This window comes from Eleutherodactylus coqui, chromosome 7 (genome assembly GCF_035609145.1).
Source record: "Eleutherodactylus coqui strain aEleCoq1 chromosome 7, aEleCoq1.hap1, whole genome shotgun sequence".
Lineage (NCBI taxonomy): Eukaryota > Metazoa > Chordata > Amphibia > Anura > Eleutherodactylidae > Eleutherodactylus > Eleutherodactylus coqui.
Window position 1 is genome coordinate 8,459,010 of NC_089843.1, and position 27,741 is coordinate 8,486,750.

At 44.5% G+C, this 27,741-nt stretch overlaps 1 protein-coding gene across 6 annotated transcripts in view; it reads right to left on the bottom strand.

The window, feature by feature from the left end:
• DYSF (dysferlin) overlaps positions 1 to 27,741 on the bottom strand; it is a 419,332-nt gene that overhangs the window by 50,743 nt on the left and 340,848 nt on the right. The window contains exon 42 of one of the 6 annotated variants that reach the window (XM_066572853.1): positions 20,067 to 20,129. The exons of the other annotated variants lie outside the window; for them this stretch is intronic. Within the exon in view, the coding sequence (XP_066428950.1) occupies positions 20,067 to 20,129 (63 nt within the window). The remainder of the gene's footprint in view (positions 1 to 20,066; positions 20,130 to 27,741) is intronic. 6 annotated transcript variants of the gene reach the window in all.

Below are 27,741 nucleotides of genomic sequence, written 5' to 3' on the forward strand. Positions count from 1 at the left end.
GGTAGCCGACTGTAACGGGTCTTCATGTGGCAGAATGGGGGAGTAGACAGAAAATAAATACTGCGATAGGGTCAGCGGGGACACGGCTTCAAAGAGACTATACAGTCTGTACACCTACACAGAGCGGCCCTATATAGGTATGTAGACACCTGTACAGAGTCACCCTATGTAGGTATGTAGACACCCATAAAAAAGCAGCCCTATGTAGGTATGTAGACACCTGTACAGAGTGGTCCTATGTAGGTATGTAGACACCCATACAAAGCGGCCCTATATAGGTATAAAGACACCTGTACCGAGCGGCCCTATGTAGGTATGTAGACACCTGTAGAGAGCGGCCCTATGTAGGTATGTAGACACCCATACAAAGCGGCCCTATGTTGGTATGTAGACACCTGTACAGAGTGGTCCTATGTAGGTATGTAGACACCTGTACAGAGCGGTCCTATGTAGGTATGTAGACACCTGTAGAGAGCGGCCCTATGTAGGTATGTAGACACCCATACAAAGCGGCCCTATGTTGGTATGTAGACACCTGTACAGAGTGGTCCTATGTAGGTATGTAGACACCTGTACAGAGCGGCCCTATGTAGGTATGTAGACACCTGTAGAGAGCGGCCCTATGTAGGTATGTAGACACCCATACAAAGCGGCCCTATGTTGGTATGTAGACACCTGTACAGAGTGGTCCTATGTAGGTATGTAGACACCCATGCAAAGCGGCCCTATATAGGTATGAAGACACCTGTACAGAGCGGCCCTATGTAGGTATGTAGACACCCATGCAAAGCGGCCCTATATAGGTATGAAGACACCTGTACAGAGTGGTCCTATGTAGGTATGTAGACACCCATGCAAAGCGGCCCTATATAGGTATGAAGACACCCATACAGAGCGGCCCTATGTAGGTATGTAGACACCTGTAGAGAGCGGCCCTATGTAGGTATGTAGACACGTGTACAGAGTCACCCCATGTAGGTATGTAGACACCTGTACAGAGCGGCCCTATGTAGGTATGTAGACACGTGTACAGAGTCGCTCCATGTAGGTATATAGACACCTGTACAGAGTCGCCCTATGAAGGTATGTAGACACCTGTACAGAGCGGCCCTATGTAGGTATGTAGACACCTGTACAGAGCAGTCCTATGTAGGTATGTAGACACCCATACAGAGTGACCCTATGTAGGTATGTAGACACCTGCACAGAGCGGTCCTATGTAGGTATGTAGACACCTGTACAGAGCGGCCCTGTGTAGGTATGTAGACACCTGTACAGAGCGGCCCTATGTAGGTATGTAGACACCTGTACAGAGTCACCCTATGTAGGTATGCAGACACCTGTACAGAGCGGCCCTATGTAGGTATGTAGACACCTGTACAGAGCGGCCCTATGTAGGTATGTAGACACCTGTACAGAGCAGCCCTATGTAGGTATGCAGACACCTGTACAGAGCGGCCCTATGTAGGTATGTAGACACCTGTACAGAGCGGCCCTATGTAGGTATGTAGACACCTGTACAGAGCGGCCCTATGTAGGTATGTAGACACCTGTAAGAGTGGCCCTATGTAGGTATGTAGACACCTGTACAGAGCGGTCCTATGTAGGTATGTAGACACCTGTACAGAGCGGCCCTATGTAGGTATGTAGACACCTGTACAGAGCGGGCCTATGTAGGTATGTAGACACCTGTACAGAGCGGCCCTATGTAGGTAGGTAGACACCCATACAGAGTGGCCCTATGTAGGTATGTAGACACCCATACAAAGCAGCCCTATGTAGGTATGTAGACACCTGCACAGAGCGACCCTATGTAGGTAGGTAGACACCCATACAGAGTGGCCCTATGTAGGTAGGTAGACACCCATACAGAGTGGCCCTATGTGGGTATGTTGACACCTGTACAGAGCGGCCCTATGTAGGTATGTAGACACCTGTACAGAGCGGCCCTATGTAGGTATGTAGACACCTGTACAGAGCGGGCCTATGTAGGTATGTAGACACCTGTACAGAGCAGCCCTATGTAGGTATGTAGACACCTGTACAGAGCAGCTCTGTGTAGGTAGGTAGACACCCATACAGAGTGGCCCTATGTGGGTATGTAGACACCCGTATAGAGCGGCCCTATGTAGGTATGTAGACACCTGTACAGAGCAGCCCTATGTAGGTATGTAGACACCTGTACAGAGTGACCCTATGTAGGTACGTAGACACCTGTACAGAGCAGCCCTATGTAGGTATGTAGACACCTGTACAGAGCGGCCCTATGTAGGTATGTAGACACCTGTACAGAGCGGCCCTATGTAGGTATGTAGACACCTGTACAGAGCGGCCCTATGTAGGTATGTAGACACCTGTACAGAGTCACCCCATGTAGGTATGTAGACACCTGCACAGAGCGGCCCTATGTAGGTATGTAGACACCTGTACAGAGCGGCCCTATGTAGGTATGTAGACACCTGTACAGAGCGGCCCTATGTAGGTATGTAGGTAGGTTCCAACCATGTACTGCAGCAGCAGGGATAACATTGTTAACCCTTAAAGTACTGTGCATGATGGAAGCGAGAGTCCCCGACGTCAGGCCGGGCTGCGGAGAGTCACACGTCACATAATAATAAAGTGCGCGGCTTTCTCGCCGGCTGTAATTTCACATTTCTGCACAGATTCATAAAACGTTCCTACAAATAATGATGTCTATTTTAGTAATCGGCAGGATTCCAGCGCGCTGACCTCATGGAGAAATCTAAGAGAGGCTTATGGGATTGTGACTTGGGCCAGCCGTGCGGGGCTTTACATTAACCTGGTGAATAGACATCGTTCTGAGGGGTTCACATAAATCCCATGCCACTTACCCAGAGGATCCTCTGCAGCCATAAGAGAAGCAATGCTGGTAAGATGAGGCTGCACCCTTCCATACATGAAGCACCACCCCCATGCATGCAGTGACATGGAACATACAATCCTGTGTGATACTGTGATGCTCAACCAATGTATCTAATCCTGTGTGATACTGTGCAGCCTGACCCATTGACTCTAATCCTGTGTGATACTGTGCAACAGAACCAAGGTATCCAATCATGTGTGATACTATGCTGCTGAATGGTTGTATCCAATCATGTGTGATACCGTGCTGCTGAATGGTTGTATCCAATCATGTGTGATACCGTGCTGCTGAATGGTTGTATCCAATCATGTGTGATACGGTGCTGCTAAAGGGTTGTATCCAATCATGTGTGATACCGTGCTGCTGAATGGTTGTATCCAATCATGTGTGATACCGTGCTGCTGAATGGTTGTATCCAATCATGTGTGATACGGTGCTGCTAAAGGGTTGTATCCAATCATGTGTGATACCGTGCTGCTAAAGGGTTGTATCCAATGATGTGTGATACCGTGCTGCTGAATGGTTGTATCCAATCATGTGTGATACCGTGCTGCTGAATGGTTGTATCCAATCATGTGTGATACCGTGCTGCTGAATGGTTGTATCCAATCATGTGTGATACCGTGCTGCTGAATGGTTGTATCCAATCATGTGTGATACCGTGCTGCTGAATGGTTGTATCTAATCATGTGTGATACCGTGCTGCTGAATGGTTGTATCCAATCATGTGTGATACGGTGCTGCCGAGCCAATATATCGAATCCTATGTGGGACTGTGCTACTAAGTGATTGGGTGGTGAATTTACAGGCTTACAATCTCTTCAGAAGAACGGAAAGGGGGAGGGGTGTGTATGTATGATAAATCATAATTATTGCCAAGACTACGGGAAGATATAGGGGCAGGAGATGAACACAGGGAATCTCTGTGGGAGCCAACTAGAGGGAGGGCCACTGTGGACTTATTAGTAACTAACAAACCAGACCGAATAATGGGGGTGCAGGTCAAGGGGGACTTGGGGAACAGTGACCACAATATAATCAAGGTCCAGCTGTCATGCAATAGGAAGCCTTATCAGGGAGCGACAAAGCAACTAAACTTTAGTAAAGCAACATGTGATCAGCTCAGAACTACTATCGGTAACATTAATTGGGACAACATCCTCAAAAATATCAGTACAGAGGACAAATGGGAGGAGTTCAAAAGGATCCTAATCACCTCATGTGAGCAGCTCATTACCTTTAAACATAAAAGAACTGCAAGTAAAAGGAAATCGATGTGGCTCGACAAGACGGTAAGAGGGGCAATAAACAAAAAAAAGAAAGCGTTCAAACTACTAAAGCAACAAGGCAGCGAAGAAGCGTTAAAATCATACAGGGAAAAAACAAAATATGCAAAGATAGGATCAAAACTGCCAAGGAGGAGGCAGAAAGACTGATCGCCAGAGAGAGCAAAAACAACCCGAAACTATTCTTCAACTTCAGGCCGGCAAGTCTCACTTCAATAACTGGAAAAAGCTTCGAGGGGCTACTGAGAGACACCATCCTAGAATACCTCAAAGAGAACAACGGAATAACTCCTCACCCGCATGGGTTCATGAAGGGTCGCTCATGTCAGACCAATCTGATCAGCTTCTTCAATGAAGTAAGCTCTAGGCTGGACCAGGGAGAGTCTATTGATCTTGTATATCTGACCTTCTCTAAAGCATTTGTCACCGTGCCGCATAAGAGGCTGATATATAAAATGAGAAGCTGGGATTGGGTGAAGACGTGTGTATCTGGGTAAAGAATTGGCTCAATGATAGAAAGCAGAGGGTGGTAATAAATGGTTCATACTCTGATTGGGCCACAGTCGCTAGCGGGGTGCCACAGGGTTCAGTATTAGGCCCCATTCTGTACAACATATTTATCAACGACCTGATAGAGGGGCTGCACAGCAAAATATCAATATTTGCAGAAGATACAAAATTATACAATATAATCAATGCAACAGAGGACAACGTGCGGCTACAAACGGACCTGGATAAGCTGGGGGCTTGGGGGGAAAATGGTGAATGAAGTTCAATGTTGATAAATGTAAGGTTCGGCACATGGGCAGGAGAAACGGATGTCACCAATATACACTAAATGGGGTACTGCTAGGGAAAAGTGATATGGAAAAAGATCTGGGGGTACTAGTGGACTGTAGATTAAACTGGAGTAACCAATGCCAATCAGCTGCTGCAAAGGCAAATAAAGTCTTGGGGTGCATTAAAAGAGGTATAGGGGCGAGGGGTGAGAACATTATCCTCCCAATATATAAGGCACTTGTCAGGCCTCACATGGAATACTGTGTACAGTTCTGGTCACCGGTGCTCAGGAAAGATGTTACAGTACTGGAGGGGGTTCAAAGACGGGCAACTACACTAATACATGGAATGACGGGACTGGAATACCCAGAGAGGCACCAAAACTGGGATTATTCACCCCGGAAAGAAGACGGCTAAGGGGCAACCAAATAACTCTGTATAAATACATGAGGGGACAATACAAGGATCTCTGCCATGATCTGTTTATACTCAGGACTGCGACGGTAACAAGAGGGCATCCGCTACGTCTAGAGGAAAGCAGGTTTCATCACCAACACAGAATGGGGTTCTTTACTGTAAGAGCAGTGAGACTGTGGAACTCTCTGCCTGAGGATGTGGTGATGGCAAAATCCATAGAGGAGTTTAAGAGGGACTAGATGTCCTTCTGTGATATTACAGGATATAGACATTAGGTGACCAGCGGGTTGTTGATCCGGGTCTTGGAGTCAGGGAGGAACTATCAAGCGTTGATCGAAGGATTATTCTGACTGCCATTATGGAGTCGGGAAGGAATTTTTTCCCCTGAATGGGCTAATTGGCTTCTGCCTCATTGGGGTTTTTTGCCTTTCTCTGGATAAACAAGGCAGGTGGTTGAAACAGGCTGACTTCATTCAATGGACATTGTCTTCATTCAACCTAACATCCTATGTTATTATCAGCCGATTTCTGTAAGCCTTTTACATTCGCTAAGATGCTGTATCTGAACCCAATATGAGTTATCCTGTCTACTGTATCTAAGCCTATTTTGTGTGATACTGTCAGCTGTATGCACCTACTGGATTCCTGTTGGTGTGGTTCTGGTTGTGTGCAGAGATAGGCACAGGTGATTGTAGCTCTAACCCTCCCTTTGTTACTTCTAGGGTCTGGGGCTTTTGCTCTCTCTTACCCAGGGGAGAGTGAGGTGCTGGGCTACGTTTGGAGGGAGACCCACTGTCCTCACTCTCCAAGGCAGGCCGGCAGAAGGTGGGGATGTATTGCACTGGAGGGATTGAGGAGATCAAGCAGAAGGCGCAGTGATGTATCTCTTGCACCCCTCATAGTGATCATCCAAGGTGGTCATTAGGCTAACCAGGGTGGGGGAGAGTGGCCATCAGGGAGCTCAGCTGCAAGGAACTCCCAGCAAAGGTCCCCCTGGGGCCAGGCCAGATGCTTCTGGGGAAGACCCTGGTCCTACCATCAAGTTCTCCGGGACACTGTGACTTTGCTTCCAGAATAGCTGCAAGAACCCAGGAGTACCAGTAGCACTATGAAAAGGCTCCAGGAGGAGTTATAGGCAGCCAGGTCCTTCATCAACAACGCAAGAAGAGCCCAATACAACTAGACCATTTAGGAGTTAAAGGGAGAGATCTTCACCCTGGTTGAGAGAAGGTTGATCATCTTTAAGGGTGCAGGTCCCTTTGCAGAGAAGCTGGGGAATGATTACCAGTTTGTAGGGCCTCAAGCTGGGCCTGGCTAAAGTCTGTGATGATATGAAGGATCCAGTCTCCAAAATGGAGCTGGCATCTACCAGAGAACTCCAGACAGAAGTAAGTTAGCAGTCCCTGTGTCATGAGCTTCCAGCCGGGCAAGTTAACATCATTTCAAACTCGGACTCCCATGGAGAAGAGGGCAAGGACAGCGGTCTGGAAGGAAGGCTAATAGCATTTATGAAGCATCTGAAACCCTCTGAAAGCCTGGAGGGACTCTGTTTGGGAAACAAACTACCTGAACAGGACTCCCAGGCTACGCAGAAGAGCAAAGATGGCAAATGTGGGTTTAGTGCACAGAAAGGGGAAGAGTGCTAGGCATCCATGTATAGATACCCCCATCTAGGGAAGAATAAAATGGAAAAACAGGGGTTTGAGAAAGACTATTCGTTTAGCTGAAACGCGCTCAGCGTGATGTTTGTCCATTTTTTAACCTTGGAATAATAAAGAGGAAGTTTTGGTTGAAGAAGCCGACTTGTTTTTGGATCTCTTTTCTTTATGCCTCAAGAGATGTCAGTATGATAGACGCGCATCTTTGGTTTTCGGGAAGTACCACTCGCCCGACCCCTGCAGGACCTGTGAGATGTCAGTGAGTTGTAAACTGGTCATGGCTCTGTTAGACAGTACGAGTCCCAGACAAGGTCCAGATCCTGGAGGTTGTCACATCTTTCTACTCACATCTCTTTGGTAGAAGAGAACTTAAATCGGGACAGAATCTTAGCTTTTCTGAAGGAAACCATTCCTGAACCAGGAGTAGATCCCTCTCCTGATATTCTGACGGAAACAATCACGGAAGAGGAAGTTGGACTGGTGATTTATGGGCTTAGGTACAAAAAGTCGCCAGGTCTGGATGGCTTAACATCCAAGTTATATAAAACCTTTAACCCCTTAAAGACTCTGCCTTTTTTTCCCCATTTTCATTTTTTCCTGTCTCCTTTTAAAAAAATCATTTATCCATCCACGTAGATGTCTGGGGGCTTGTTTTTTCGGGACAAGTTGTATTTTCCAATTGTATTATATTATGTACCATATAATGTACGCAGGCATGGCTTGATAAGCAGTCTGTAATGACAGCTCTAGGGCCTTTTAGTTTTTATCACAGAGGGCAGTACGGGATCCCCAACTATCAATAGGGGTATTTAAATGCTGCTGTCAGAATTGACAGTGGCAGTTAAAGGGTTAACAGCTCCGTTGAGTTGTGTGGCTTATCGGAGCTGTTGTGGACGGGTGTCGGCACCCGCACTGTATGGAGCAGAAACGACCCGCAATCTCGCTCCATACATATCCCGAACTGCAGGGTGTAACTGTACATCCTGTAGCGTTAAAGGATTACGGGCGTTTTGGTTCTCCTCCTGAGTTTTTTAATGATTGTCTATCCTTTGAAGATTCTGCAAAAGTCAATGAGGTGAGCCCTAATTATTCTGTCAAAGGGTAAAGATGCGGTCCATACTGAGAATTGGCATTCCTTAGCGCTCCTGAATGCAGAAAGAAAAATTTTGAGAAGAGTGCTTTTCAGTGGCTTTCTGAAATTTGCACCACAGCTCCTTTCTGGGGCTCAGCACCTACTCTGTTCCCAGTCAAAGCATATTTAGTGCTGTGCTGAGTATCCAGGAGTGTGTGACGCAGGGCAGGAAGGGTCTCTGGAAGGAGTTTTTACTTTCCCTGGATCAAACAAAAACTTTTGACTGAGTAAATCATGAGTATCTTCGGTTTGTCCTTTTGGCCTTGTGGCCTGCCGGTGGGGCTTGTTAATGAGTTAAAAACTTTGTATTCAGGAGCTAAGAGTTTCCCACTTGTGAACGATTAGGCTGGCCGTCCTTTTGGGGTTGGGTCTGGTGTCCACCAAAAATGCCCTTTAAGCACCTTATATTTTCAGTGTTGATCCCATTCTCAGAAGGGTATACAAGGAAACATTGGTGAGGGTAAGGACCTGGAGGTGATGGGCTCAGCCTTGAGGACAGTGGCATATGCTGATGATGTTACTATCTTTGTCTCCACTGGAGAGGTAAGGTGGGTGATGCCAGAAGTTGACTGCTACTTGGAGGTCTCCGGCTCAAAGATCAATACGGTAAAGTGTGAGAGTCTCTGGCTGGGAGGGGGAGATTCTTGTGGGGAAAGTTTAAGCATTGAATTCAATCAAGGGAATTATCCTGAGAAAAACTGTGAAGGCAGATTGAGGAATGCTGCTCAAAAGGCGGATCAATGGAAATGGTGGTCTCTAACTCTGAGGGAAAGGGTTTGCTTGATCAAAACCTACCTACGCCCTTTGTTAATACACCTGGGAAATGTATGCATTTTCTGGAACCTCTTTGGTCGCAGGTCTACAGCCTGTTCTCCAGCTTATATAGAAGTATTGTGAAGGGCTTGTGAAAGATTTTTGTACACCGCACAGGCGTCTTCTGGCTTATTTTGCACTGATTGTTAAGGCTTTACACCAATGGAGGTTGACTGTGGGGGAAGTCAGGGTACTGGCTAGGTGTGTGCTTGACCAGAGGGTTTTGGCAACTCATTTTCAGAGTCCATTGACTCTGAGACTGCCCAGGTCGGGATTTGAGGGTAGTTTGTTTCTCTTAAATTTTGTAAGAATCCCCTTGAAGTATTGGGACTTGACCTGGCACTGCTTCCATGGTAAGCTGTATGTAGGGAACAACTTGGAGCGCAGTAACAGCAAGGACAGGGGTTGTCCCCGGGACGCATGTGGCAACACTCCGGAGAGCATGGAGCACTTCCTGTTTCATTGACCTTTTAATATAGGAAGTATACGGGAGGATAGGGGCTTCCATCGGTTGGCATCGGCTAGCTGACCTTACCTACGCCGAGTGGTGTTACGGCTTATTCAGAGATCTGGATGGTCGGGACCGCTTCACTTTATTTTTAGTAAGTCTAGCGGTTGGGTATTACACGTGGAATGCACTGTTCTTAGTATCAATGCAGCATAACATCCTCCGTGAGGACGAGGTAAGGAAGAGCATTCTCAGTGACCCTAGTTTTTGTTTTGTTTTTAGGGTAAACGTTGAGTGAAGGGCTTACAAGACCCAAATCAGGGCTTGAGGGTCGGAGGCTCTCACAGGTATTGGCTATGTTTTTAGGCAGTTGTATATTGATGATATAGAGGTGATGTAATATGTTGTATTGTGCAAATAAGGGAGATGGAATAAATCCTCCACAGTGCCACCTATTGAAAGGCAGCATTCCTTCGAGTCAAAGTGGGACTTTTTATACAAGTCTTCTTACAATGACTGGGAATCAAAAGCAAAGCCAGACTCCATGTACATACAGCTGTTTCCGGGTTATTGCCCATCATCAGTGTACAGTAGGAGTCTGGCTTTTGCTAGTGAGAGGCCTGGGACAGGGGTCAGAAACGCTCTTTTCTCCTTAGGGAGAGCAACTATATACTATAAACTAAGTGAGGAGACTCAAATGGCCACGCACGCTCCTCTGGGTAATATGCAAATAAGGGAGATGGAATAAATCCTCCACAGTGCCACCTATTGAAAGGCAGCATTCCTTCGAGTCAAAGTGAGACTTTTTATACAAGCCTTCTTACAATGACTGGGAATCAAAAGCAAAGCCAGACTCCATGCACATACAGCTGTTTCCGGGTTATTGCCCATCATCAGTGTACAGTAGGAGTCTGGCTTTTGCTAGTGAGAGGCCTGGGACAGGGGTCAGAAACGCTCTTTTCCCCTTAGGGAGAGCAACTATACTTTTTATACAGAAGACTTGTATAAAAAGTCCCACTTTGACTCGAAGGAATGCTGCCTTTCAATAGTTGGCACTGTGGAGGATTTATTCCACAGAGGAGCGTGCGTGGCCATTTGAGTCTCCTCACTTAGTTTATAGTATATAGTTGCTCTCCCTAAGGAGAAAAGAGCGTTTCTGACCCATGTTGTATTGTGTATTATGTATATTATGTGTTTTTGTAGGCAGTTGTTTATTATGTTATCATGAGTTAAGGGGGATGGGTGTATGTATTAAGGGGAATTGGTTGGTACACTGTGGAGGAGGGGGGGGGATCTATATTTTTTTTATTCATTTTATGTTTTACAAATATTTTTGGTAGGTGTTGGCAGTGGACCGAGGGAGGGGGTAGAGGAGATGAGGAAGAGAGGATGGGGTAGAGCGGATGGGTAGTGGAGATGGGTAGAGGGGATGGGTAGTGGAGATGAGGAAGAGGGAATGAGGTAGAGCGGATGGGTAGTGGAGATGGGTAGAGGGGATGGGTAGTGGAGATGGGTAGAGGGGATGGGTAGTGGAGATGAGGAAGAGGGAATGAGGTAGAGCGGATGGGTAGTGGAGATGGGTAGAGCGGATGGGTAGTGGAGATGGGTAGAGGGGATGGGTAGTGGAGATGGGTTAGAGCGAATGGAATAGAGGGGATGGGTAGTGGAGATGAGGAAGAGGGAATGGGGTAGTGGGGATGTATGTGTTTAAATGTTATGCTTCTAATGTGTGTTTTTGATTTCTTTTCATAGTAGGTTGTAGTATGCGGGATGGTAAGTCTAACACTTATTGGACTGTCTTTATTTTGTTTTGGGATGTCTATTTTGCATGTGATACACATTATTTGGTATAAATGCTTATATGGACGGCCCAGTTTTTTCTTCTCTTGGTTCTTCTGTAATGTTTTGTATATTTCCTCTTTTTTTGCTTTTGGCTATTGTATGTGATAGTTTGAGTCGGTATATTATGTTCTTTGTGATTTTCCTGTTATTACCTTTTGTTATTCTTTTTCCTTTATAATAACGGCTCTGCCCCATCTCGGTCTATTACGTACCGCTGTGAGGAGTATCTAAGGCCTCGTACATGTGGGGTGCATGCAATTTTGGTCCGTGATAAACACACAGTTTTCACTGCCCGTGTATGTGTGTTCTTGGTGCGTATGTGAGTTTTTTATATTTGGGTTGCACCCGGTTTCTCTGTGCTTTTTTACGCTGCGACAGGCTTTATACAGGTGATTTGGGTCAGTGAATAGGGACCAAAATAGGACATGCTGCAATATTTTTACATGCAGCATCGGTCTCTGTAAAAAACGCCTGAATACACCAATTTATTTCAATGGGTCTGTGTACTGAATACGGAGAGAAAGTACGCCCGTGTGAATGGGCCCTCAGTCTGTTACATGTGATGCTGACCCATGTATCCAAGTATTTAAACAGACTAACCTGTTTGCGCACATTTTTGTGCGAATGAAACTCACGCCTGCAAAGCGTGATGAAGCGAACTCATTGATTTCAATGGGTTCGTTCTCAAGAGCGTGGTTGACATGCGCAAAAACACACAGGTTAAAAAAAATCAAGGGGAAGGGTGAGACAACCCTCGTTCATGGCAAGCCTATTGGCGCATATGTTCATAAATGGAAGCCCTCAGTCTGTTACATGGGATGCTGTAAATCTAAGGGGGAATTCACACGGGCAAGAACATTGTGCAAGTTTGGGGCATTATCAGAAGTACAAGACTTGCAGGAAGGTACGGCCCATTATTTGTGATGGTGCGTTCACATGGGTGACTTTTCTGCTGCAGCGAAGCTCCGAGATGGAAAGTTTAGTTTGTTCTATTTTTGTTTGCACCTCGCATGAGAATAGAACATGCACATGTATGATCCCCGCACACTGCACAGCACATGGATGGGGTGTCCTGGGCCCCGTGCATAGTAACAGATGTGCTGCCACTCCCAGTAATACACTGCACCACCACTAGAGGGGACCTGCACTGTCCTACAAGTCACCTGTATATATACACTGCACCACCACAAGAGGGGACCCGCACTGTCCTACAAGTCACCTGTATATATACACTGCACCACCACAAGAGGGGACCCGCACTGTCCTACAAGTCACCTGTACATATACACTGCACCCTGCCACGTCTCCAGTCCTGTATGTATATATACCATAAAATGCTGCAGAGTAAGAACGCTTTCAGAGATAGAAGGGTTAATAGTTTATTTTTGTCAATTAGCAAAATGCAAAGTCACAGAACAACAGAGAAATGTAAATCCCATCAGTATTTGGTGTGACCGCCCTTTACTCTCACACCAGCATCCGCTCTTCTAGGTACACTTGCACCCAGTCAGGGATTTTGTGGGATTATAGTGAGGTTTATGATTAACCAATTATACCAACCAGCTGATAATGATCATCATTTTCATATGTAGGTTGAAACACAGTCATTAACTGAAACAGAAACAGCTGTGTAGAAGGCTTAAAGTGTGCGAGGAACAGCCAAACTCTGCTACAAAGGTGAGGCTGTGGAAGACAGTTTCATGTCACAGTTCTTACACCATGGCAAGACACAAGGTGGTTATACTGCATCACAAGACTTCACAGCAGACCGGGGTTTGATGTGCTGCTCGAGTGCTTTTGACGAAGCAGAAAGAATCAGGCAACATTGATGATTGTAAGGCAGTGGTCCGCCACAGAAGCTTAGTGCAGCAGATAAAAGACACATCAGGCTTACTTCCCTTCAAAATTAGAGGACGATCAGCTGTTGGGAGAAGTCTGGCCAGAAGTGGTCTTCATGGAGAAAAATTGTGGCCAAAAAGCCCTAACTTCCACATAGAAACAAGTCCAAGTGACTCAACTATGCACAAAAACGGCAGCAGGTGCTCCGGACTGAGGAGTCAAAATGTGAAATATTTGGCTGCAACAGAAGGCAGTTTGTTGGCCAAAGGGCTGGAAAGCTGTACAATATTGAATATCTGCAGGCAGCACTGATGTATGGTGGAGGGCGGTACAATAATGAGTGTCTGCAGGCAGCAGTGAAGCAGGGGTAAAAAGCGGTACAATAATGAGTGTCTGCAGGCAGCAGTGAAGCATGGTGGAGAGTGGTACAATAATGAGTGTCTGCAGGCAGCAGTGAAGCATGGGGGAGAGCAGTATAATAATGAGTGTCTGCAGGCAGCAGTGAAGCATGCAGGATAGCAGTACAATAATAAGTGCCTGCAGGCAGCAGTGAAGCAGAGGGGAGAATGGTAAAATAATGAGTGTCTCCAGGCAGCAGTGAAGCATGATGGGGAGCAGTACAATAATGAGTGTCTGCAGGCAGCAGTGATGCATGGTAGAGAGCGGTACAATAATGAATGTCTGCAGGCAGCAGTGATGCATGGTGGAGAGCGGTACAATAATGAATGTCTCCAAGCAGCAGTGAAGCATGGTGGAGAGCGGTACAATAATGAGTGTCTACAGGCAGCAGTGAAGCATGATGAAGAGCGGTACAATAATGAGTGCCTGCAGGCAGCAGTGAAGCATGGTGGAGAGCCATACAATAATGAGTGTCTACAGGCAGCAGTGAAGCAGGGGGGAGAATGGTAGAATAATGAGTGTCTGTAGGCAGCAGTGAAGCAGGGGGGAGAATGATGGAATCATGAGTGCCTGCCGGCAGCAGTGAAGCAGGGGGAAGATCGGTACAGGAATAAGTGTCTGCAAGCAGCAGTGATGCATGGTAGACAGCGGTACAATAATGAATGTCTGCAGGCAGCAGTGATGCATGGTGGAGAGCGGTACAACAATGAGTGTCTGCAGGCAGCAATGAAGCATGATGGAGAGCAGTACAATAATGAGTGTCTGCAGGCAGCAGTGAAGCATGATGGAGAGCAGCACATTAATGAGTGTCTGCAGGCAACAGTGAAGCATGGTAGAGAGCGGTACAATAATGAGTGTCTGCAGGCAGCAGTGAAGCATGATGGAGAGCGGTACAATAATGAGTGTCTGCAGGCAACAGTGAAGCAAGGTGGAGAGCGGTACAATAATGAGTGTCTGCACGCAGCAGTGAAGCATGGTGGAGAGCAGTACAATAATGAGTGTCTGCAGGCAGCAGTGATGTATGGTCGAGAGCGGTACAATAATGAGTGTCTGCAGGCAGCAGTGAAGCATGATGGAGAGCAGTACAACATTGAATGTCTGCAGGCAGCAGTGAAGCATGGTGGAGAGCAGTACAATAATGATTGTCTGCAGGCAGCAGTGAAGCATGGTGGAGAGAAGTACAATAATGAGTGTCTGCAGGCAGCAGTGAAGCATGATGTGGAGCAGTACAATAATGATTGTCTGCAGGCAGCAGTGAAGCATGATAGAGAGCAGTACAATATTGAGTGTCTGCAGGCGGCAATGAGGCATGGTGGAGAGCAGTACAATAATCAGTGTCTGCAGGCAGCAGTGAAGCATGATGGAGAGCAGTACATTAATGAGTGTCTGCAGGCAGCAGTGATGTATGGTGGAGAGCAGTACAATAATGAGTGTCTGCAGGCAGCAGTGAAGCATGATGGAGAGCAGTACAACATTGAATGTCTGCAGGCAGCAGTGAAGCATGGTGGAGAGCAGTACAATAATGAGTGTCTGCAGGCAGCAGTGAAGCATGGTGGAGAGAAATACAATAATGAATGTCTGCAGGCAGCAGTGAAGCATGGTGGAGAGCCGTACAATAATGAGTGTATGCAGGCAGCAGTGAAGCATGGTGGAGAGCGGTACAATAATGAGTGCAAGCAGCAGTGAAGCATGGTGGAGACTGGTACAATAATGAGTGTCTGCAGGCAGCAGTGAAGCATGGTGGAGAGCCATACAATAATGAGTGTCTGCAGGCAGCAGTGAAGCATGATGGGGAGCAGTACAATAATGAGTGTCTGCAGGCAGCAGTGAAGTATGGTGAAGAGCAGTACAATAATGAGTGTCTGCAGGCAGCAATGAGGCATGGGGCAGAGTGGTACAATAATCATTGCTGCCTGCAGACACTAATACATGCTGGAGGCTCCTTACAAGTTTGGGGCTGCGTTTCAGCACATGTAGTTGGAGATTTGGTTTGGCATATTGGTGTCCTCAATGGTGAGAAATACCGGCAGATACTTACCCATCATGCAATACCATCAGAAAGGCATCTGATTGGCTCCAAATGTATCTGCAGCAGGACAGCGTGTATGTGCAGCAGGAGGGTAAAGGTCGGTCACACCAGATATTGATACATTTCTCTTTTGTTCAGTCACTTTGCATTTTGTTGATTGACAAAAATAAACTATTAGGCCTCCTTCACATGGGTGACATGGAATTGCCACGAGAAAACCGCAGCGATATCACATCAGTGGGCCATGCGATATTGCTGCATCAATACCATACTGTTGTGGCACTACAAAGTCGCGTGGTAATATAAAGAGATGAATAAAGTGTCCCGCCAGCTGTCCAGTGTCAATCAGCTTCCGTTCAGGACACTAGGAAAGTGGAGTTGACATCCTATCCCTTTGAATTTGCCCTTACTAGATAAGATGATAGATGTGAGATAGATAGATAGATAGATAGATAGATAGATAGATAGATAGATAGATAGATAGATATGAGATAGATAGATAGATAGATAGATAGATAGATAGATAGATAGATAAGAGATAGAGAGATAGATAGGAGATAGATAGATAGATAGATAGATAGATAGATAGATAGATAGATAGATAGATAGATAGATAGATAGATAGATAGATATGACATAGATAGATAAGAGATAGATAGATAATAGATATGAGATAGATAGATAGATAGATAATAGATATGAGATAGATAGATAGATAGATAGATAGATAATAGATATGAGATAGATAGATAGATAGATAATAGATATGAGATAGATAGATAGATAGGAGATAGATAGATAGATAGATAGATAGGAGATAGATAGATAGATATGAGATAGATAGATAGATAGATAGATAGGAGAGATAGATAGATAGATAGATAGATAGATAGATAGATAGGAGATAGATAGATAGATAGATGGATAGATAGGAAATAGATATGAGATAGATAGATAGATAGATAGATAGGAGAGAGATAGATATGAGATAGATAAATAGGAGATATATAGATATGAGATAGATAGACAGATAGATAGGAGATGGATAGATAGGAGATAAATAGATAGGAGATAGATAGATAGATAGATATGAGATAGATAGATAGATAGATAGATAGATAGATAGATAGATAGGAGATAGATAGATAGGAGATAGATAGATAGATAGATATGAGAGATAGATAGATATGAGATAGATAGATAGATAGGAAATAGATATGAGATAGATAGATAGATAGAAGATAGATAGGAGATAGATAGATAGGAGATAGATAGATAGATAGATAGATAGATAGATAGGAGAGAGATAGATAGATAAATAGGAGATAGATAGATATGAGATAGATAGACAGATAGATAGGAGATAGACAGATAGGAGATAAATAGATAGATAGGAGATAGATAGATAGATAGATAGATAGATAGATAGATATGAGATAGATAGATAGGAGATAGATAGATAAGAGAGATAGATAGATAGGAGATAGATAGATAGATAGATAGATAGATAGGAGATAGTTAGATAGATAAGAGAGATAGATAGATAGATAGGAGAAAGATAGATAGATAGATAGATAGGAGATAGATAGATAGATAGATAGGAGAGAGATAGATAGATAGATAGATAGATAGATAGGAGATAGATAGATAGATAGATAGGAGATAGATAGATAGATAGGAGATAGATATGAGATAGATAGATAGATATGAGATAGATAGATAGACAGGAGATAGATAGATAGATAGATAGATAGGAGATAGATAGATAGATAGATAGATATGAGATAGATAGGAGATAGATAGATAGGAGATAGATAGATAGATAGATAGATAGATAGATAGATAGATAGATAGGAGAGAGATAGATATGAGATAGATAGATAGGAGATAGATATGAGATAGATAGACAGATAGATAGGAGATAGAGAGATAGGAGATAGATAGATAGGAGATAGATAGATAGATAGATAGATATGAGAGATAGATAGATAGATAGATAGATAGGAGATAGATATGAGATAGATAGATATGAGATAGATAGATAGATAGATAGATAGATAGGAGATAGATATGAGATAGATAGATAGATAGATAGATAGGAGATAGATAGATAGGAGATAGATAGATAGGAGATAGATAGATAGGAGATAGATAGATAGGAGATAGATATGAGATAGATAGATAGATAGATAGATAGATAGATAGATAGATATGAGATAGATAGGAGATAGATATGAGATAGATATGAGATAGATAGATAGATAGATAGATAGATAGATAGATAGATAGATAGATAGGAGATAGATATGAGATAGATAGATAGATAGATAGATAGATAGGAGATAGATAGATAGGAGATAGATAGATAGGAGATAGATAGATAGGAGATAGATAGATAGGAGATAGATATGAGATAGATAGATAGATAGATAGATAGATAGATATGAGATAGATAGGAGATAGATATGAGATAGATATGAGATAGATAGATAGATAGATAGATAGGAGATAGATCGATCTATAAAAAAAATTTAATTAGGGAATTATGACTGATCTGTACGTCGCAGCCCGCTGACAAGGATATTTCGTGAATAAGATGCAGGGATTCCTTTTGCTCAGACTCCAGAACCGCATATCTTAGAAAATATACTTGTCAACATAGTGGTTTGTGGGCTCAAACCGTTGGTACATTCATGAGAGGACCCATCTTCTTTGTCCGTCCCACCCACACGGAGGTATGAAGTGAATATTGTATTTAGGGATTATGTGCTCCAAGGTAAGCCAGACCCCATGGGGGCAGGAGGGAGCTAAATGGGAGTTACCCCACAGAGGGTGTAAGAATTGTACAGGGACAGCGCCTCTAAGTGATGTGTGTGTATTATTTTATGTTTTCCTGCAGCCAGGGCTTAGTTTAAGGCTTTGACTGTAGGATTTCCTATTGTCAAAGTTGCATCGTACCGCACGAAAACCGCGTTCTTATGTGATGCAACAGAGAGGAAGGCTCCATAGGGAAACATGGGCTACAAAACCTCACAAGGAACGTGCGTATTGCGGAACTCACAAGGTTTTTGACTCGCAATGTGGCATGCTAGAAAACATCGCAAATGTGAAGGAACCCATAGGAAAGCATGGGCTTCACATACATGCGATCTGTAGCATTGTCGCATCGTGAGAAAATCGCGCAACTTGTCGCCCGTGTGAACGAGGCCTTAACCCTCCTATTTCTGAAAGCATTCTTACTTGCAGCCTTTTATCCCCCCCTGCCTGACAGTTCTGCACAGTACTTTATATATATATACATACACAAATTTGGCCTCCAATACCATCCCTATGCTGACGACACCCAACTATACACCTCCTCTCGTGAGATCTCTGAACCATTCCTCCAAAATATCACCGACTGTCTGTCCGCTGTCTCTAATACTATGTCCTCCCTTTTTCTCAAACTAAACCTCTCTAAAACTGACCTCCTTGTCTTTCCACCTTCTAACCGACCTCCCCTCAACATCTCCATTCCAGTGTCTGGCACCATCATAACCCCCAGACGGCATGTCCGATGCCTTGGGGTCACACTGGACTCTGACCTCTCCTTCGCCCCTCATATCCAATCTCTGGCCCAAACATGCCACATGCACCTCAGAAATATTGCTAAAATACGTCCGTTCCTAACCATGGACACGCTAAAGACACTCGTGGTTGTCCTCATCCACTCCCGGCTTGACTACTGCAACTCGCTACTCATTGGCCTCCCCCGCACTAGACTCGCTCCGCTCCAATCCATACTAAATGCAGCAGCTAGACTCATTTTTCTATCCAGTCGTTATTCAGACGCCTCTGCATTATGCCAGTCGCTGCATTGGCTGCCCGTCCACTGCAGAACTAAATGTAAACTCCTCTACCTCACTCACAAAGCTCTGCATGGCGCTGCGCCACCATACATCGCCTCCCTACTGTCAGTACACCACCCAGCCCGCTCACTCCGATCGGCTAACACCCTCAGACTAAACACCCCTGTAATACGAACCTCTCATGCTCGCCTACAGGACTTCACCAGAGCAGCACCCATCCTCTGGAACGCTCTACCCCAAGGCATCCGGACAATTCCCGATGCACGAAACTTCAGACGTGCCTTAAAAACGTCCTCTTCAGGGAAGCATACCAAATCCCCTGACCTAGTCCCTCGCCCCTCCCTATGGTGCTCCACCCTGTTTGCCTTCTGATAAATGATCTGTACATCTAATTTCCTATTGCCTGTGTTCCCCACCCCCTGCACCTCCTGTACCACCCCCAACCCATTTGTGTCTAACCCAATGTATCTCACATTGTAATTGTTGCAATTGTTGTATTGTTTTGCATTTATCCGTGCCTGAAAGCGCTGCGGAATAAGTTGGCGCTATACAAATAAAGAAAATTATTATTATATATATATATGTGTGTGTGAGTGTGTGTTGTGACGCAGGCCCGGTGATCTGGGGTGCACTGCTGGTCTCGGGGGAACATGCAGGCACACAACACATATTACATAGAGATCATACATACATGGAGACTGGAGCAAGAAGCCGGCGTGTTAATTATGGCGAAGCCGTTCATACCGTCTGCGAGCTACAAATCAATAAGGCCGGTTAGTTACATAACAATCATTACTGATAACACAGGAGGCTAAAAGGAGAAGACAGAATATGATGGATGTATTTACAGAAATCAACCTTACACCACATTTACATGGCCATGTGTAAACTCAGGTGCCACTTGTACTGGTCACCTGTCCGATCTCTGCAGACTCGGCACTTTATACTGTACAGAAGTTTTAGTGTATGGAAGTTTCTGGAAGGTCTATGTAGTCTTGTGCTTCTGCGTATTGTCAATGTGTTCCATGTGAGTGAATATGATGTGTATTGCATAGGTGCAGCACTGAATGGGTTACTGTCTGGGTTATGTCTGGAAAAGTATCTATTTGTTTGTCATGTGACCTTGTTTTATGTATGTGGATGCAAGGTGCACGAGAGGAGAGTGGTTGTTGGAGTTTGTCTTGGCTGGTCCGATTCACCTGTCTGTCCCGAGAGAAGCTGGCCTGCACACAGACACCCTTAGTCTGTGTGTAGTGGATATGGAAGAGGACAGAAGACGTGTGCTGTGGACCCCCTTCTTCTTCCCTAGATGGAGTAGGAGAGTAAAAGGCTGCAAGAAGTGCGAGTTCCCACTGTGCAGCGTGGGGTGCAATGTCCCAGCTATTTCTGATGATTGAACCACCGATGGTTCAGAGTGACTTTACTTGTGGTTCCTGGAACTCAAAAATATTCTCTCCTGGCCGATCCTTTCTCCAAAACCCTTTGTATATCCAAAACCTCATGAAATAAGTTCCCAGCACAGCGGTGACTGATATAGGCTCCTACTGCCAAAACTAATCATTACCTTATGGCATCCATCTCTAGAGTCATCTAGAACTATGTGTGCACATAGTAGGACGACCTACGTAAGCGGCGCAGGCAATGGCTTCACTGCTATGTAAAATGCAGCAAGGTTCCTTATATCCAGCACCTGGCAGGTATCACAATATCACATCTTCTGGATCATTACACAAAGTCACCGTTTTGCTACTGCAGTTAGCCGATGACTGGAATGGTTGAGGAGATATGGGATATCCTCCATCACTTTCCTCCTGGCCTTTTCACTGTGAGCTCTCGTAAAGAGACAGTAGAAGCCGGCATCACACATGGAGGAATTCGCCGAGAAGAGTTGGCAAAGAAAAAGTTTACTCCTGATTTACGGTCTGCAGCAGCTGAGTTTATTGCTCTTTCTTCTCTTGAGTGATAATTGCATGTGGTCGCCCCATGACTTGGCAAAGAAAACCAACGAGACTTTTTCAGTGCTTTACTAATTCTTCTGCCAGGAAGTTTAAATTTTATAGGCAAAGCAAACCCGCCACACTGGTGCCGTCACCGTGTGTTTGACCTGGCTGATGAATCCTACTCTGTCCAAGCCAAGAAACTTTCAATATCTCCCTGTTCCACACTTGACTGAAGCCCGCCTATAGAGGCAGATGATACGGACCCTGGGAGCAGTTGTTGGGTGGTCTCAGAGAACCTACTGGGGGAACTTAAAATCTGTTTCTCAAACAAGTACTATGGACAGTATTCTTAGTGGATCTGCAATGGGACGTCATTTGACTCACGTTCATAGTCAAATACTGAAATGTTCAATGAACAAGAAAGTTAAAAGTCCATACTTTCCGATTAAAAGAGGGGTCGTTACATTTAATGCTCCCTTTTTAGGTCATTTATTAGGTCAAATTGTTCTTGTCTGTGGTACATCCCATGCTTCAACCTTTTTCTGGCACTGAATATTAGAAAATTGCAATAAAAATCAGATTTGAAAAAACAAAAATAGCAGCCATAAGTTAAATAGCCTAGCTTCAGATAAGGCCAATCCTTTCCTAGAAAGAGGGTGACCTACTCCTCAAGGGTGTAGCTACAAAAGGACCCGCCCCCGCTTAAGGTGAGGAGCACTTAGTGATCGCTGTGCAGGATGAAGTGGAGATCAAAGCAATCCTAAATGTTTTATGTCCTAAACTCACTTGGTAGTCATGGTAGAGTGGGACTACTATTCAGGTTTTGCTTTGAGGCTCCATGGCTATTTGTTGAGCCCCTCTCCAAAAACCACAAAAGTAGTTCTCATGGTTATTAGTGATTGCTGAAAAGAAGTAGAGGCAATAACTTGATTCAAATTCGCACAATACCCCTAACCCACAGAAAGAGTGAACCTGTAAAGGTTGCCTTTGTGTAGGGAACTAGTTTTACAAGGTCTGCAAGTGGCAATAAACATCGGCTCGCCATGACATCCTTGTATCTAGCCAGAATACGCATAGCGTAGAAATCAGGATTGATCCCTACCCTTTTAGGACATCTCACTATAAGGCTTGTGTCTATAAACCTGTATATCTCTCTTACTTATTATCAGGGTGGCTCACTATGGTAAAGAAAAATCCTTAGAAATAAAAAAAACAAATTTTTCAGGTCACTCCAACATCTAAGGCTTAAACTCAAGGTGACGGAAGAATAATGAGTTATTGTCACTGCCCCACTCAGGAGCTTTACAAGTCTTACGTTATGGCCAAGTTCACAGACAGTTAGAGGACTTGTCCAGACTAGACAACCCCCTTCTCAAAAATAAGCTAGCCCCAACTATCATCTGTTCACCATGGAAACCCTCAGTGGTAGCTCCTGTGGTGGAAATGTAGTACTATAAGCCATTCGTACAAATGGACATCTATGAAATACACGCCTAGTCTCAATAGCAGGAGCAGCTCTTCGAACAGTTGGGAGGGCCAGCCACGAGAACCTCCTTATAGTCTCACATAATATAGGAGGAAATCCTACAAAAATACATGAAGACCATACAAACTTAATGTAGATGTAGAATCCCCAGACATAAGTGCTACAAGGCATCTGTGATAAACAATGAGGCACCCTGTTGACCTTTTATCATTTCTTCCTTTAGTGTACAATTTGGTTTCATATTTTTCTCCCTGTTCTCTAAAATGGACAGAAACTTCCGCATAATCATCTCTAAATATCAAAATCGGAACTGCATAATGTTACAAATTTTTGCCATCTCCACCACCTCCACCATCACAGAACAATAATGCCCCAGTTCTTCTTTGCATTCTGCATACTCGACAGGTGTGGCACAATCTCACAGAGAAGGTTATCATAATGCAGAATGACTGCGGCTAACCCAAAATCATATTGGACTTGGGTCTTTGTGGTATCACCTAAGAATATTCCATTCGACTTACGAAAACAGAAGGTGCTGTGACTAACTGTGTACACAAGGCACAAGAACCTCTGCTCGGCTGCTATTTCCAAATGTGTTCCTACTAAGAATCTTAATGCTTACTTATGTTTTTGGATGAAATTTCCAAAATTGAAGTATTTGGGAAAGACTTAGTAAAAACAGATTTTCTTCCAATCACAGAACCTGGAAGCCACGTTGCAGGGAGGTCACCCTTTCTCCTCTAAGACCTTTCAGAGAACCTCCCCATTCTTTGTTTTGTTCTCGACCACCTTGTAATAAAAAAGCCTTTGGGAAAGGAAGTCTTTGGTGCCCAATGTCTCCAGTCTCTTGTTACTGCCCAAAGTTTAGATTGACAGATACTTTATATGGATCGTGCAACTTAAAACCAAGGGATGAATGATTCAATCTGATAACAGGCTCCAATGGTTGGATCCCCACTTCAGTCCAATTCCATCACTTAAGCACAAGAGTCTGACCAAGGATTTATTGACAGAAACAGTAATGCGATTGGACTGAGGGTCACTTCATTGTTCATGTTTGTTCTTTGACTGATTTGTGAAAAATTACTGACTTTTCTTACTACAAAAGTGTTAGAAAACAAATCTGGGTCTGATCTGGTTTTGCTTTAAGACACTTCTCGTTTATCTTATTGACTTCCTGCTTCCTGTTGGTATTTCCTGTATAGGCTGTTGACTTCATGCATTTTTTGTATGCCTTGTTTATGTGCATGAATGATATGAAGCGGTCCCCCCCCCCCCCCCCCATATATATAGTAGGTATGTGAGTGCTCGTTGATCGGTATTTTGCACTCGTGCAATGCTCCTCCATATAGGGATCTGTTGGTCTGCATTCTGCTTGGTAGTGTTGTATGAACCTGCCGTTGTGTATCATTGTATTAGTCGGGCCGATGGAAGTAATATTTCCTGTGCATGCTGTTGGCTTGCCGTTTCCTGTTGACACTTGTTGTGTATCCTGGTGACATGTTAAGTGTGTCTTGCTGACCTGCTCCAGACAGATGCCCCATTCATGTGGTGCGCTGGTACTGCTCTCTGGCCTGCTGGTATTCACCACCGCACACAAGGTAAGCCTACCCCAGCCTGGAATACATCTGTTGCTGTACTCCATCTGCATGTAATATGATATCACATATAAGCATACATGAATACGTCTGTACAGTTTTATTTCTTCTATTTTTAGTGGTTCTTTATTTAGCAGGCCTGTAGCCGCCTGTCTCGGAGGACCATGAATGAGGAGAGAGGTTGCAGTGAGGGCAAACGACCTTTACTAAATGTTATAAATTTCCTGGCACTTTCCTCTCTAGAGCCTGGATGGCGTTGGCATCTGTTTGGGAAATTACATTAAAGACTGACCACAAAAACCAAGAACCTGGAAAGAAGTAACCGCTGGTAAGTGGTGGCCTACAAGTGGAATTTGCAGAGATCTATAGGAACGTAAAGGACTGAAGTGATGAAGGACTCATTGTGAGGTCCTCAGTGAAGTTCTCCTATAGGCTTAATGTGCAAAATAACACAAATTAAGAGCATCACCCACAGGATAAACGTTATGGCTTCAAACAGCACAGAAGGGCTCGTAGCAGGAGTAGGTCTAATATATACCAAGGATCACGGCACAAGAGAAATACACCCGGGGCAGCTGGGAAAATATTTGCTTCTCCCTAACACTACTGATCGAGGGTTGAAATAAGTATTAGTACACCTCAGCTGAACCTCCGGTTATTATTTTTGTATTTCTTGCAGTGTTTTTGCAGGTTGCGGTACTTCAGACACCCGGCAATCATCTGAACTCCTGCATGAATATCAGTAAGTTAATATAGTAGATTCTATCTGACACACAATAGGCTGCATCTCCATGCCGCACAGGCTTGTTTTGGGTCTCTCCTACTCTTGATAACTTATGGGACACAAGCAGGGGTGTCCCAAACTTGAGGCAACCTGAGACTGCCGGCTGTCACCCAGCTGGTAATTATTTACTGGCCACAATGGCTGGTAAAAGATAATTGCTAACTGTGAGCCGGCTGGGCAGCAACCCGACATGCATTTCCCTCATCCAGTCTGTGACCCCTGACCTCTCCCCTCTCCAGCATCTGTGTTCCTGCACACAGACACCAGCTTGTAAGAAGCGCTTATGCCAAGGGAGCAGTCAGTAGCAGTAGGCTGGCTGAGTGAAATGCTTTTCGGGAGGCTGCCATGCCGATGGCCCAAAGGAGGGACACTATTACTACTTGGACCACTATGAGGGTCACTACTACTACTACTGAGGCCACTGTGGGGGACAATATTACAACTGGGGTCACCATGAGGGTCTCTATTAATAATAGGGCCACTAAGAGGGTGCCATTACTACTGGGGTCACAGGATAGGGGATAACTTACTGACCGGCGGGGGGTCTCACAGCAGAAGCCCCCGCAGATCTCCAGCATTGGACTTCTATGTACCGCTCTCCTCTCACTGGGAAGGGGGGTGTCCCTTTTTTCCCCACAGTGACATCACTGTGACTGGAGCGCTGGCCAACCATGCAGTCACCTCTCTATTCATTTCAAAGGGGCTGACGGAAATACCTGTGTATTAAGTGTGATGTCATTGATGAACACTTTGCTACTATTCACCTCCCTCCTAATTCTCCTCCTTTTTTGATCCTATTTTGTCTGATATTACAATTTAAACTGATAAATATGTAAATAAGTCTTCTCCAAGTGTCTGGGAGATCAGTCATGTGCCCCCTCCTCCGCACTGTCCTGTGTTTGGTTATAAGGCAGCTGCAGCAGGAGCCTCCCCCTTCTGTCCTGTCTTCAGTAGGACAACAAGTTTGTTTAGCCCTGCCCCTTTGTTAATACTAACTTGCCCCTTATCATATTTAATAAAGGTAATAATTGAAAAGATGGTGCAGAACTTTAGGTTGAGTCAACCAGATGTTTTTTAATCTATTCTTTTGATTTTCCATTGATACAACACAAAATTAAAGTGTGATTGTTCCCAGCAAGAGAAGCAAGAGAAACCAAGTAATCTTGTAGATATGAGACCTTTTAATGGCTAACAAAAATACATGATGTTACAGCAAGCTTTCCAACCTCTCAGGGTCCTTCCTCAGGCATAATGAAATAGATCCGAAGAGGCATGAATATAATATATACACACATACTTATGACAAGGCACAGACATGGTGTGATTAATTTGCACTTCTATAAATACTTCAATAGTACAGTAATAAACTGTGACAGTTTTATGGTTTCTCAATTAGTGTTAGGGGGTCACCAGGCCAGAGTGCTATCTGTGATATAGATTTCTCATACTTCCCAATCACGCATAAATCCTTGCGAAGAATTTAGGCTTTTGTTGAAAGTGTGAAAAATTGTTATAAATTTGTACTCCCAAATTCTTCTATGGCTTTGTTATTTGAAATTGCCTTTTAATATGGTGACATTCATGTGTTCTATGTTGTGTCCGTGACTAGAACAATACTCGGCCGCAGAGAATTCTGTCTTTCTTTCTTTAATTGTGTGGGGATGAGACCTCATCCTCGCTCTCATTTTTTGTCCTATTTCCCACAATATAAAGCCCCCCAACAGGACATTTACTGCACCGGATCAGGTACACCACATCAGACGTGGAACATGTGACTGTCCCGGGATCTTATAGTCCTGCTGTGTGTTGGGGATCCGTATCTTGTCCGCGGTCCGTACATGTCAGCAGGTCTTACAGCTCCTTACCTTACAGGGATAAGTTCATTTCTGTGTGTCAGAGGGCAATGCACTCCTGACTATAAAGTTCCTCAGACTTGGAGGTTGCCTGTAACACAGAAGCGAATGGTCCGGAAATATTGTGGTCAGACTGTCCTCCTTGTGTAGGTATGATGGAGTTTCTTTATGTTTTTTCTTAGTACTTCTAGCTGTGGATTGTAGGCCACTACTAGAGGCACATGTCCATTCCCTTCCTTCTTTGTGTATCGGAGCAGTTGATTCCTGGGTATCCTGATGGCTCTGGTGATTTCTGGGTATCCTGGTCGCTCTGGTGATTCCTGGGTATCCTGGTGGCTCTGGTGATTTCTGGGTATCCTGGTGGCTCTGGAGATTCCTGGGTATCCTGGTGGCTTTGGAGATTCCTGGGTATCCTGGTGGCTCTGGAGATTCCTGGGTATCCTGGTGGCTCTGGAGATTCCTGGGTATCCTGGTGGCTCTGGAGATTCCTGGGTATCCTGGTGGCTCTGGTGATTTCTGTATATCCTTGTGGCTCTGATGATTTGGTCATCAGTTGGGGTGGGATGGTAGCCCTGATTTATAAATGTCCTTATGAGATGGTATAAATGTTCTTTTCTGTCCGTTGGGTTGGAGCAGATCCGGTTGTATCTGATGGCCTGGCTGTAGATGATGGACTTTTTGATGTGTTTAGGATGAGAACTGCCC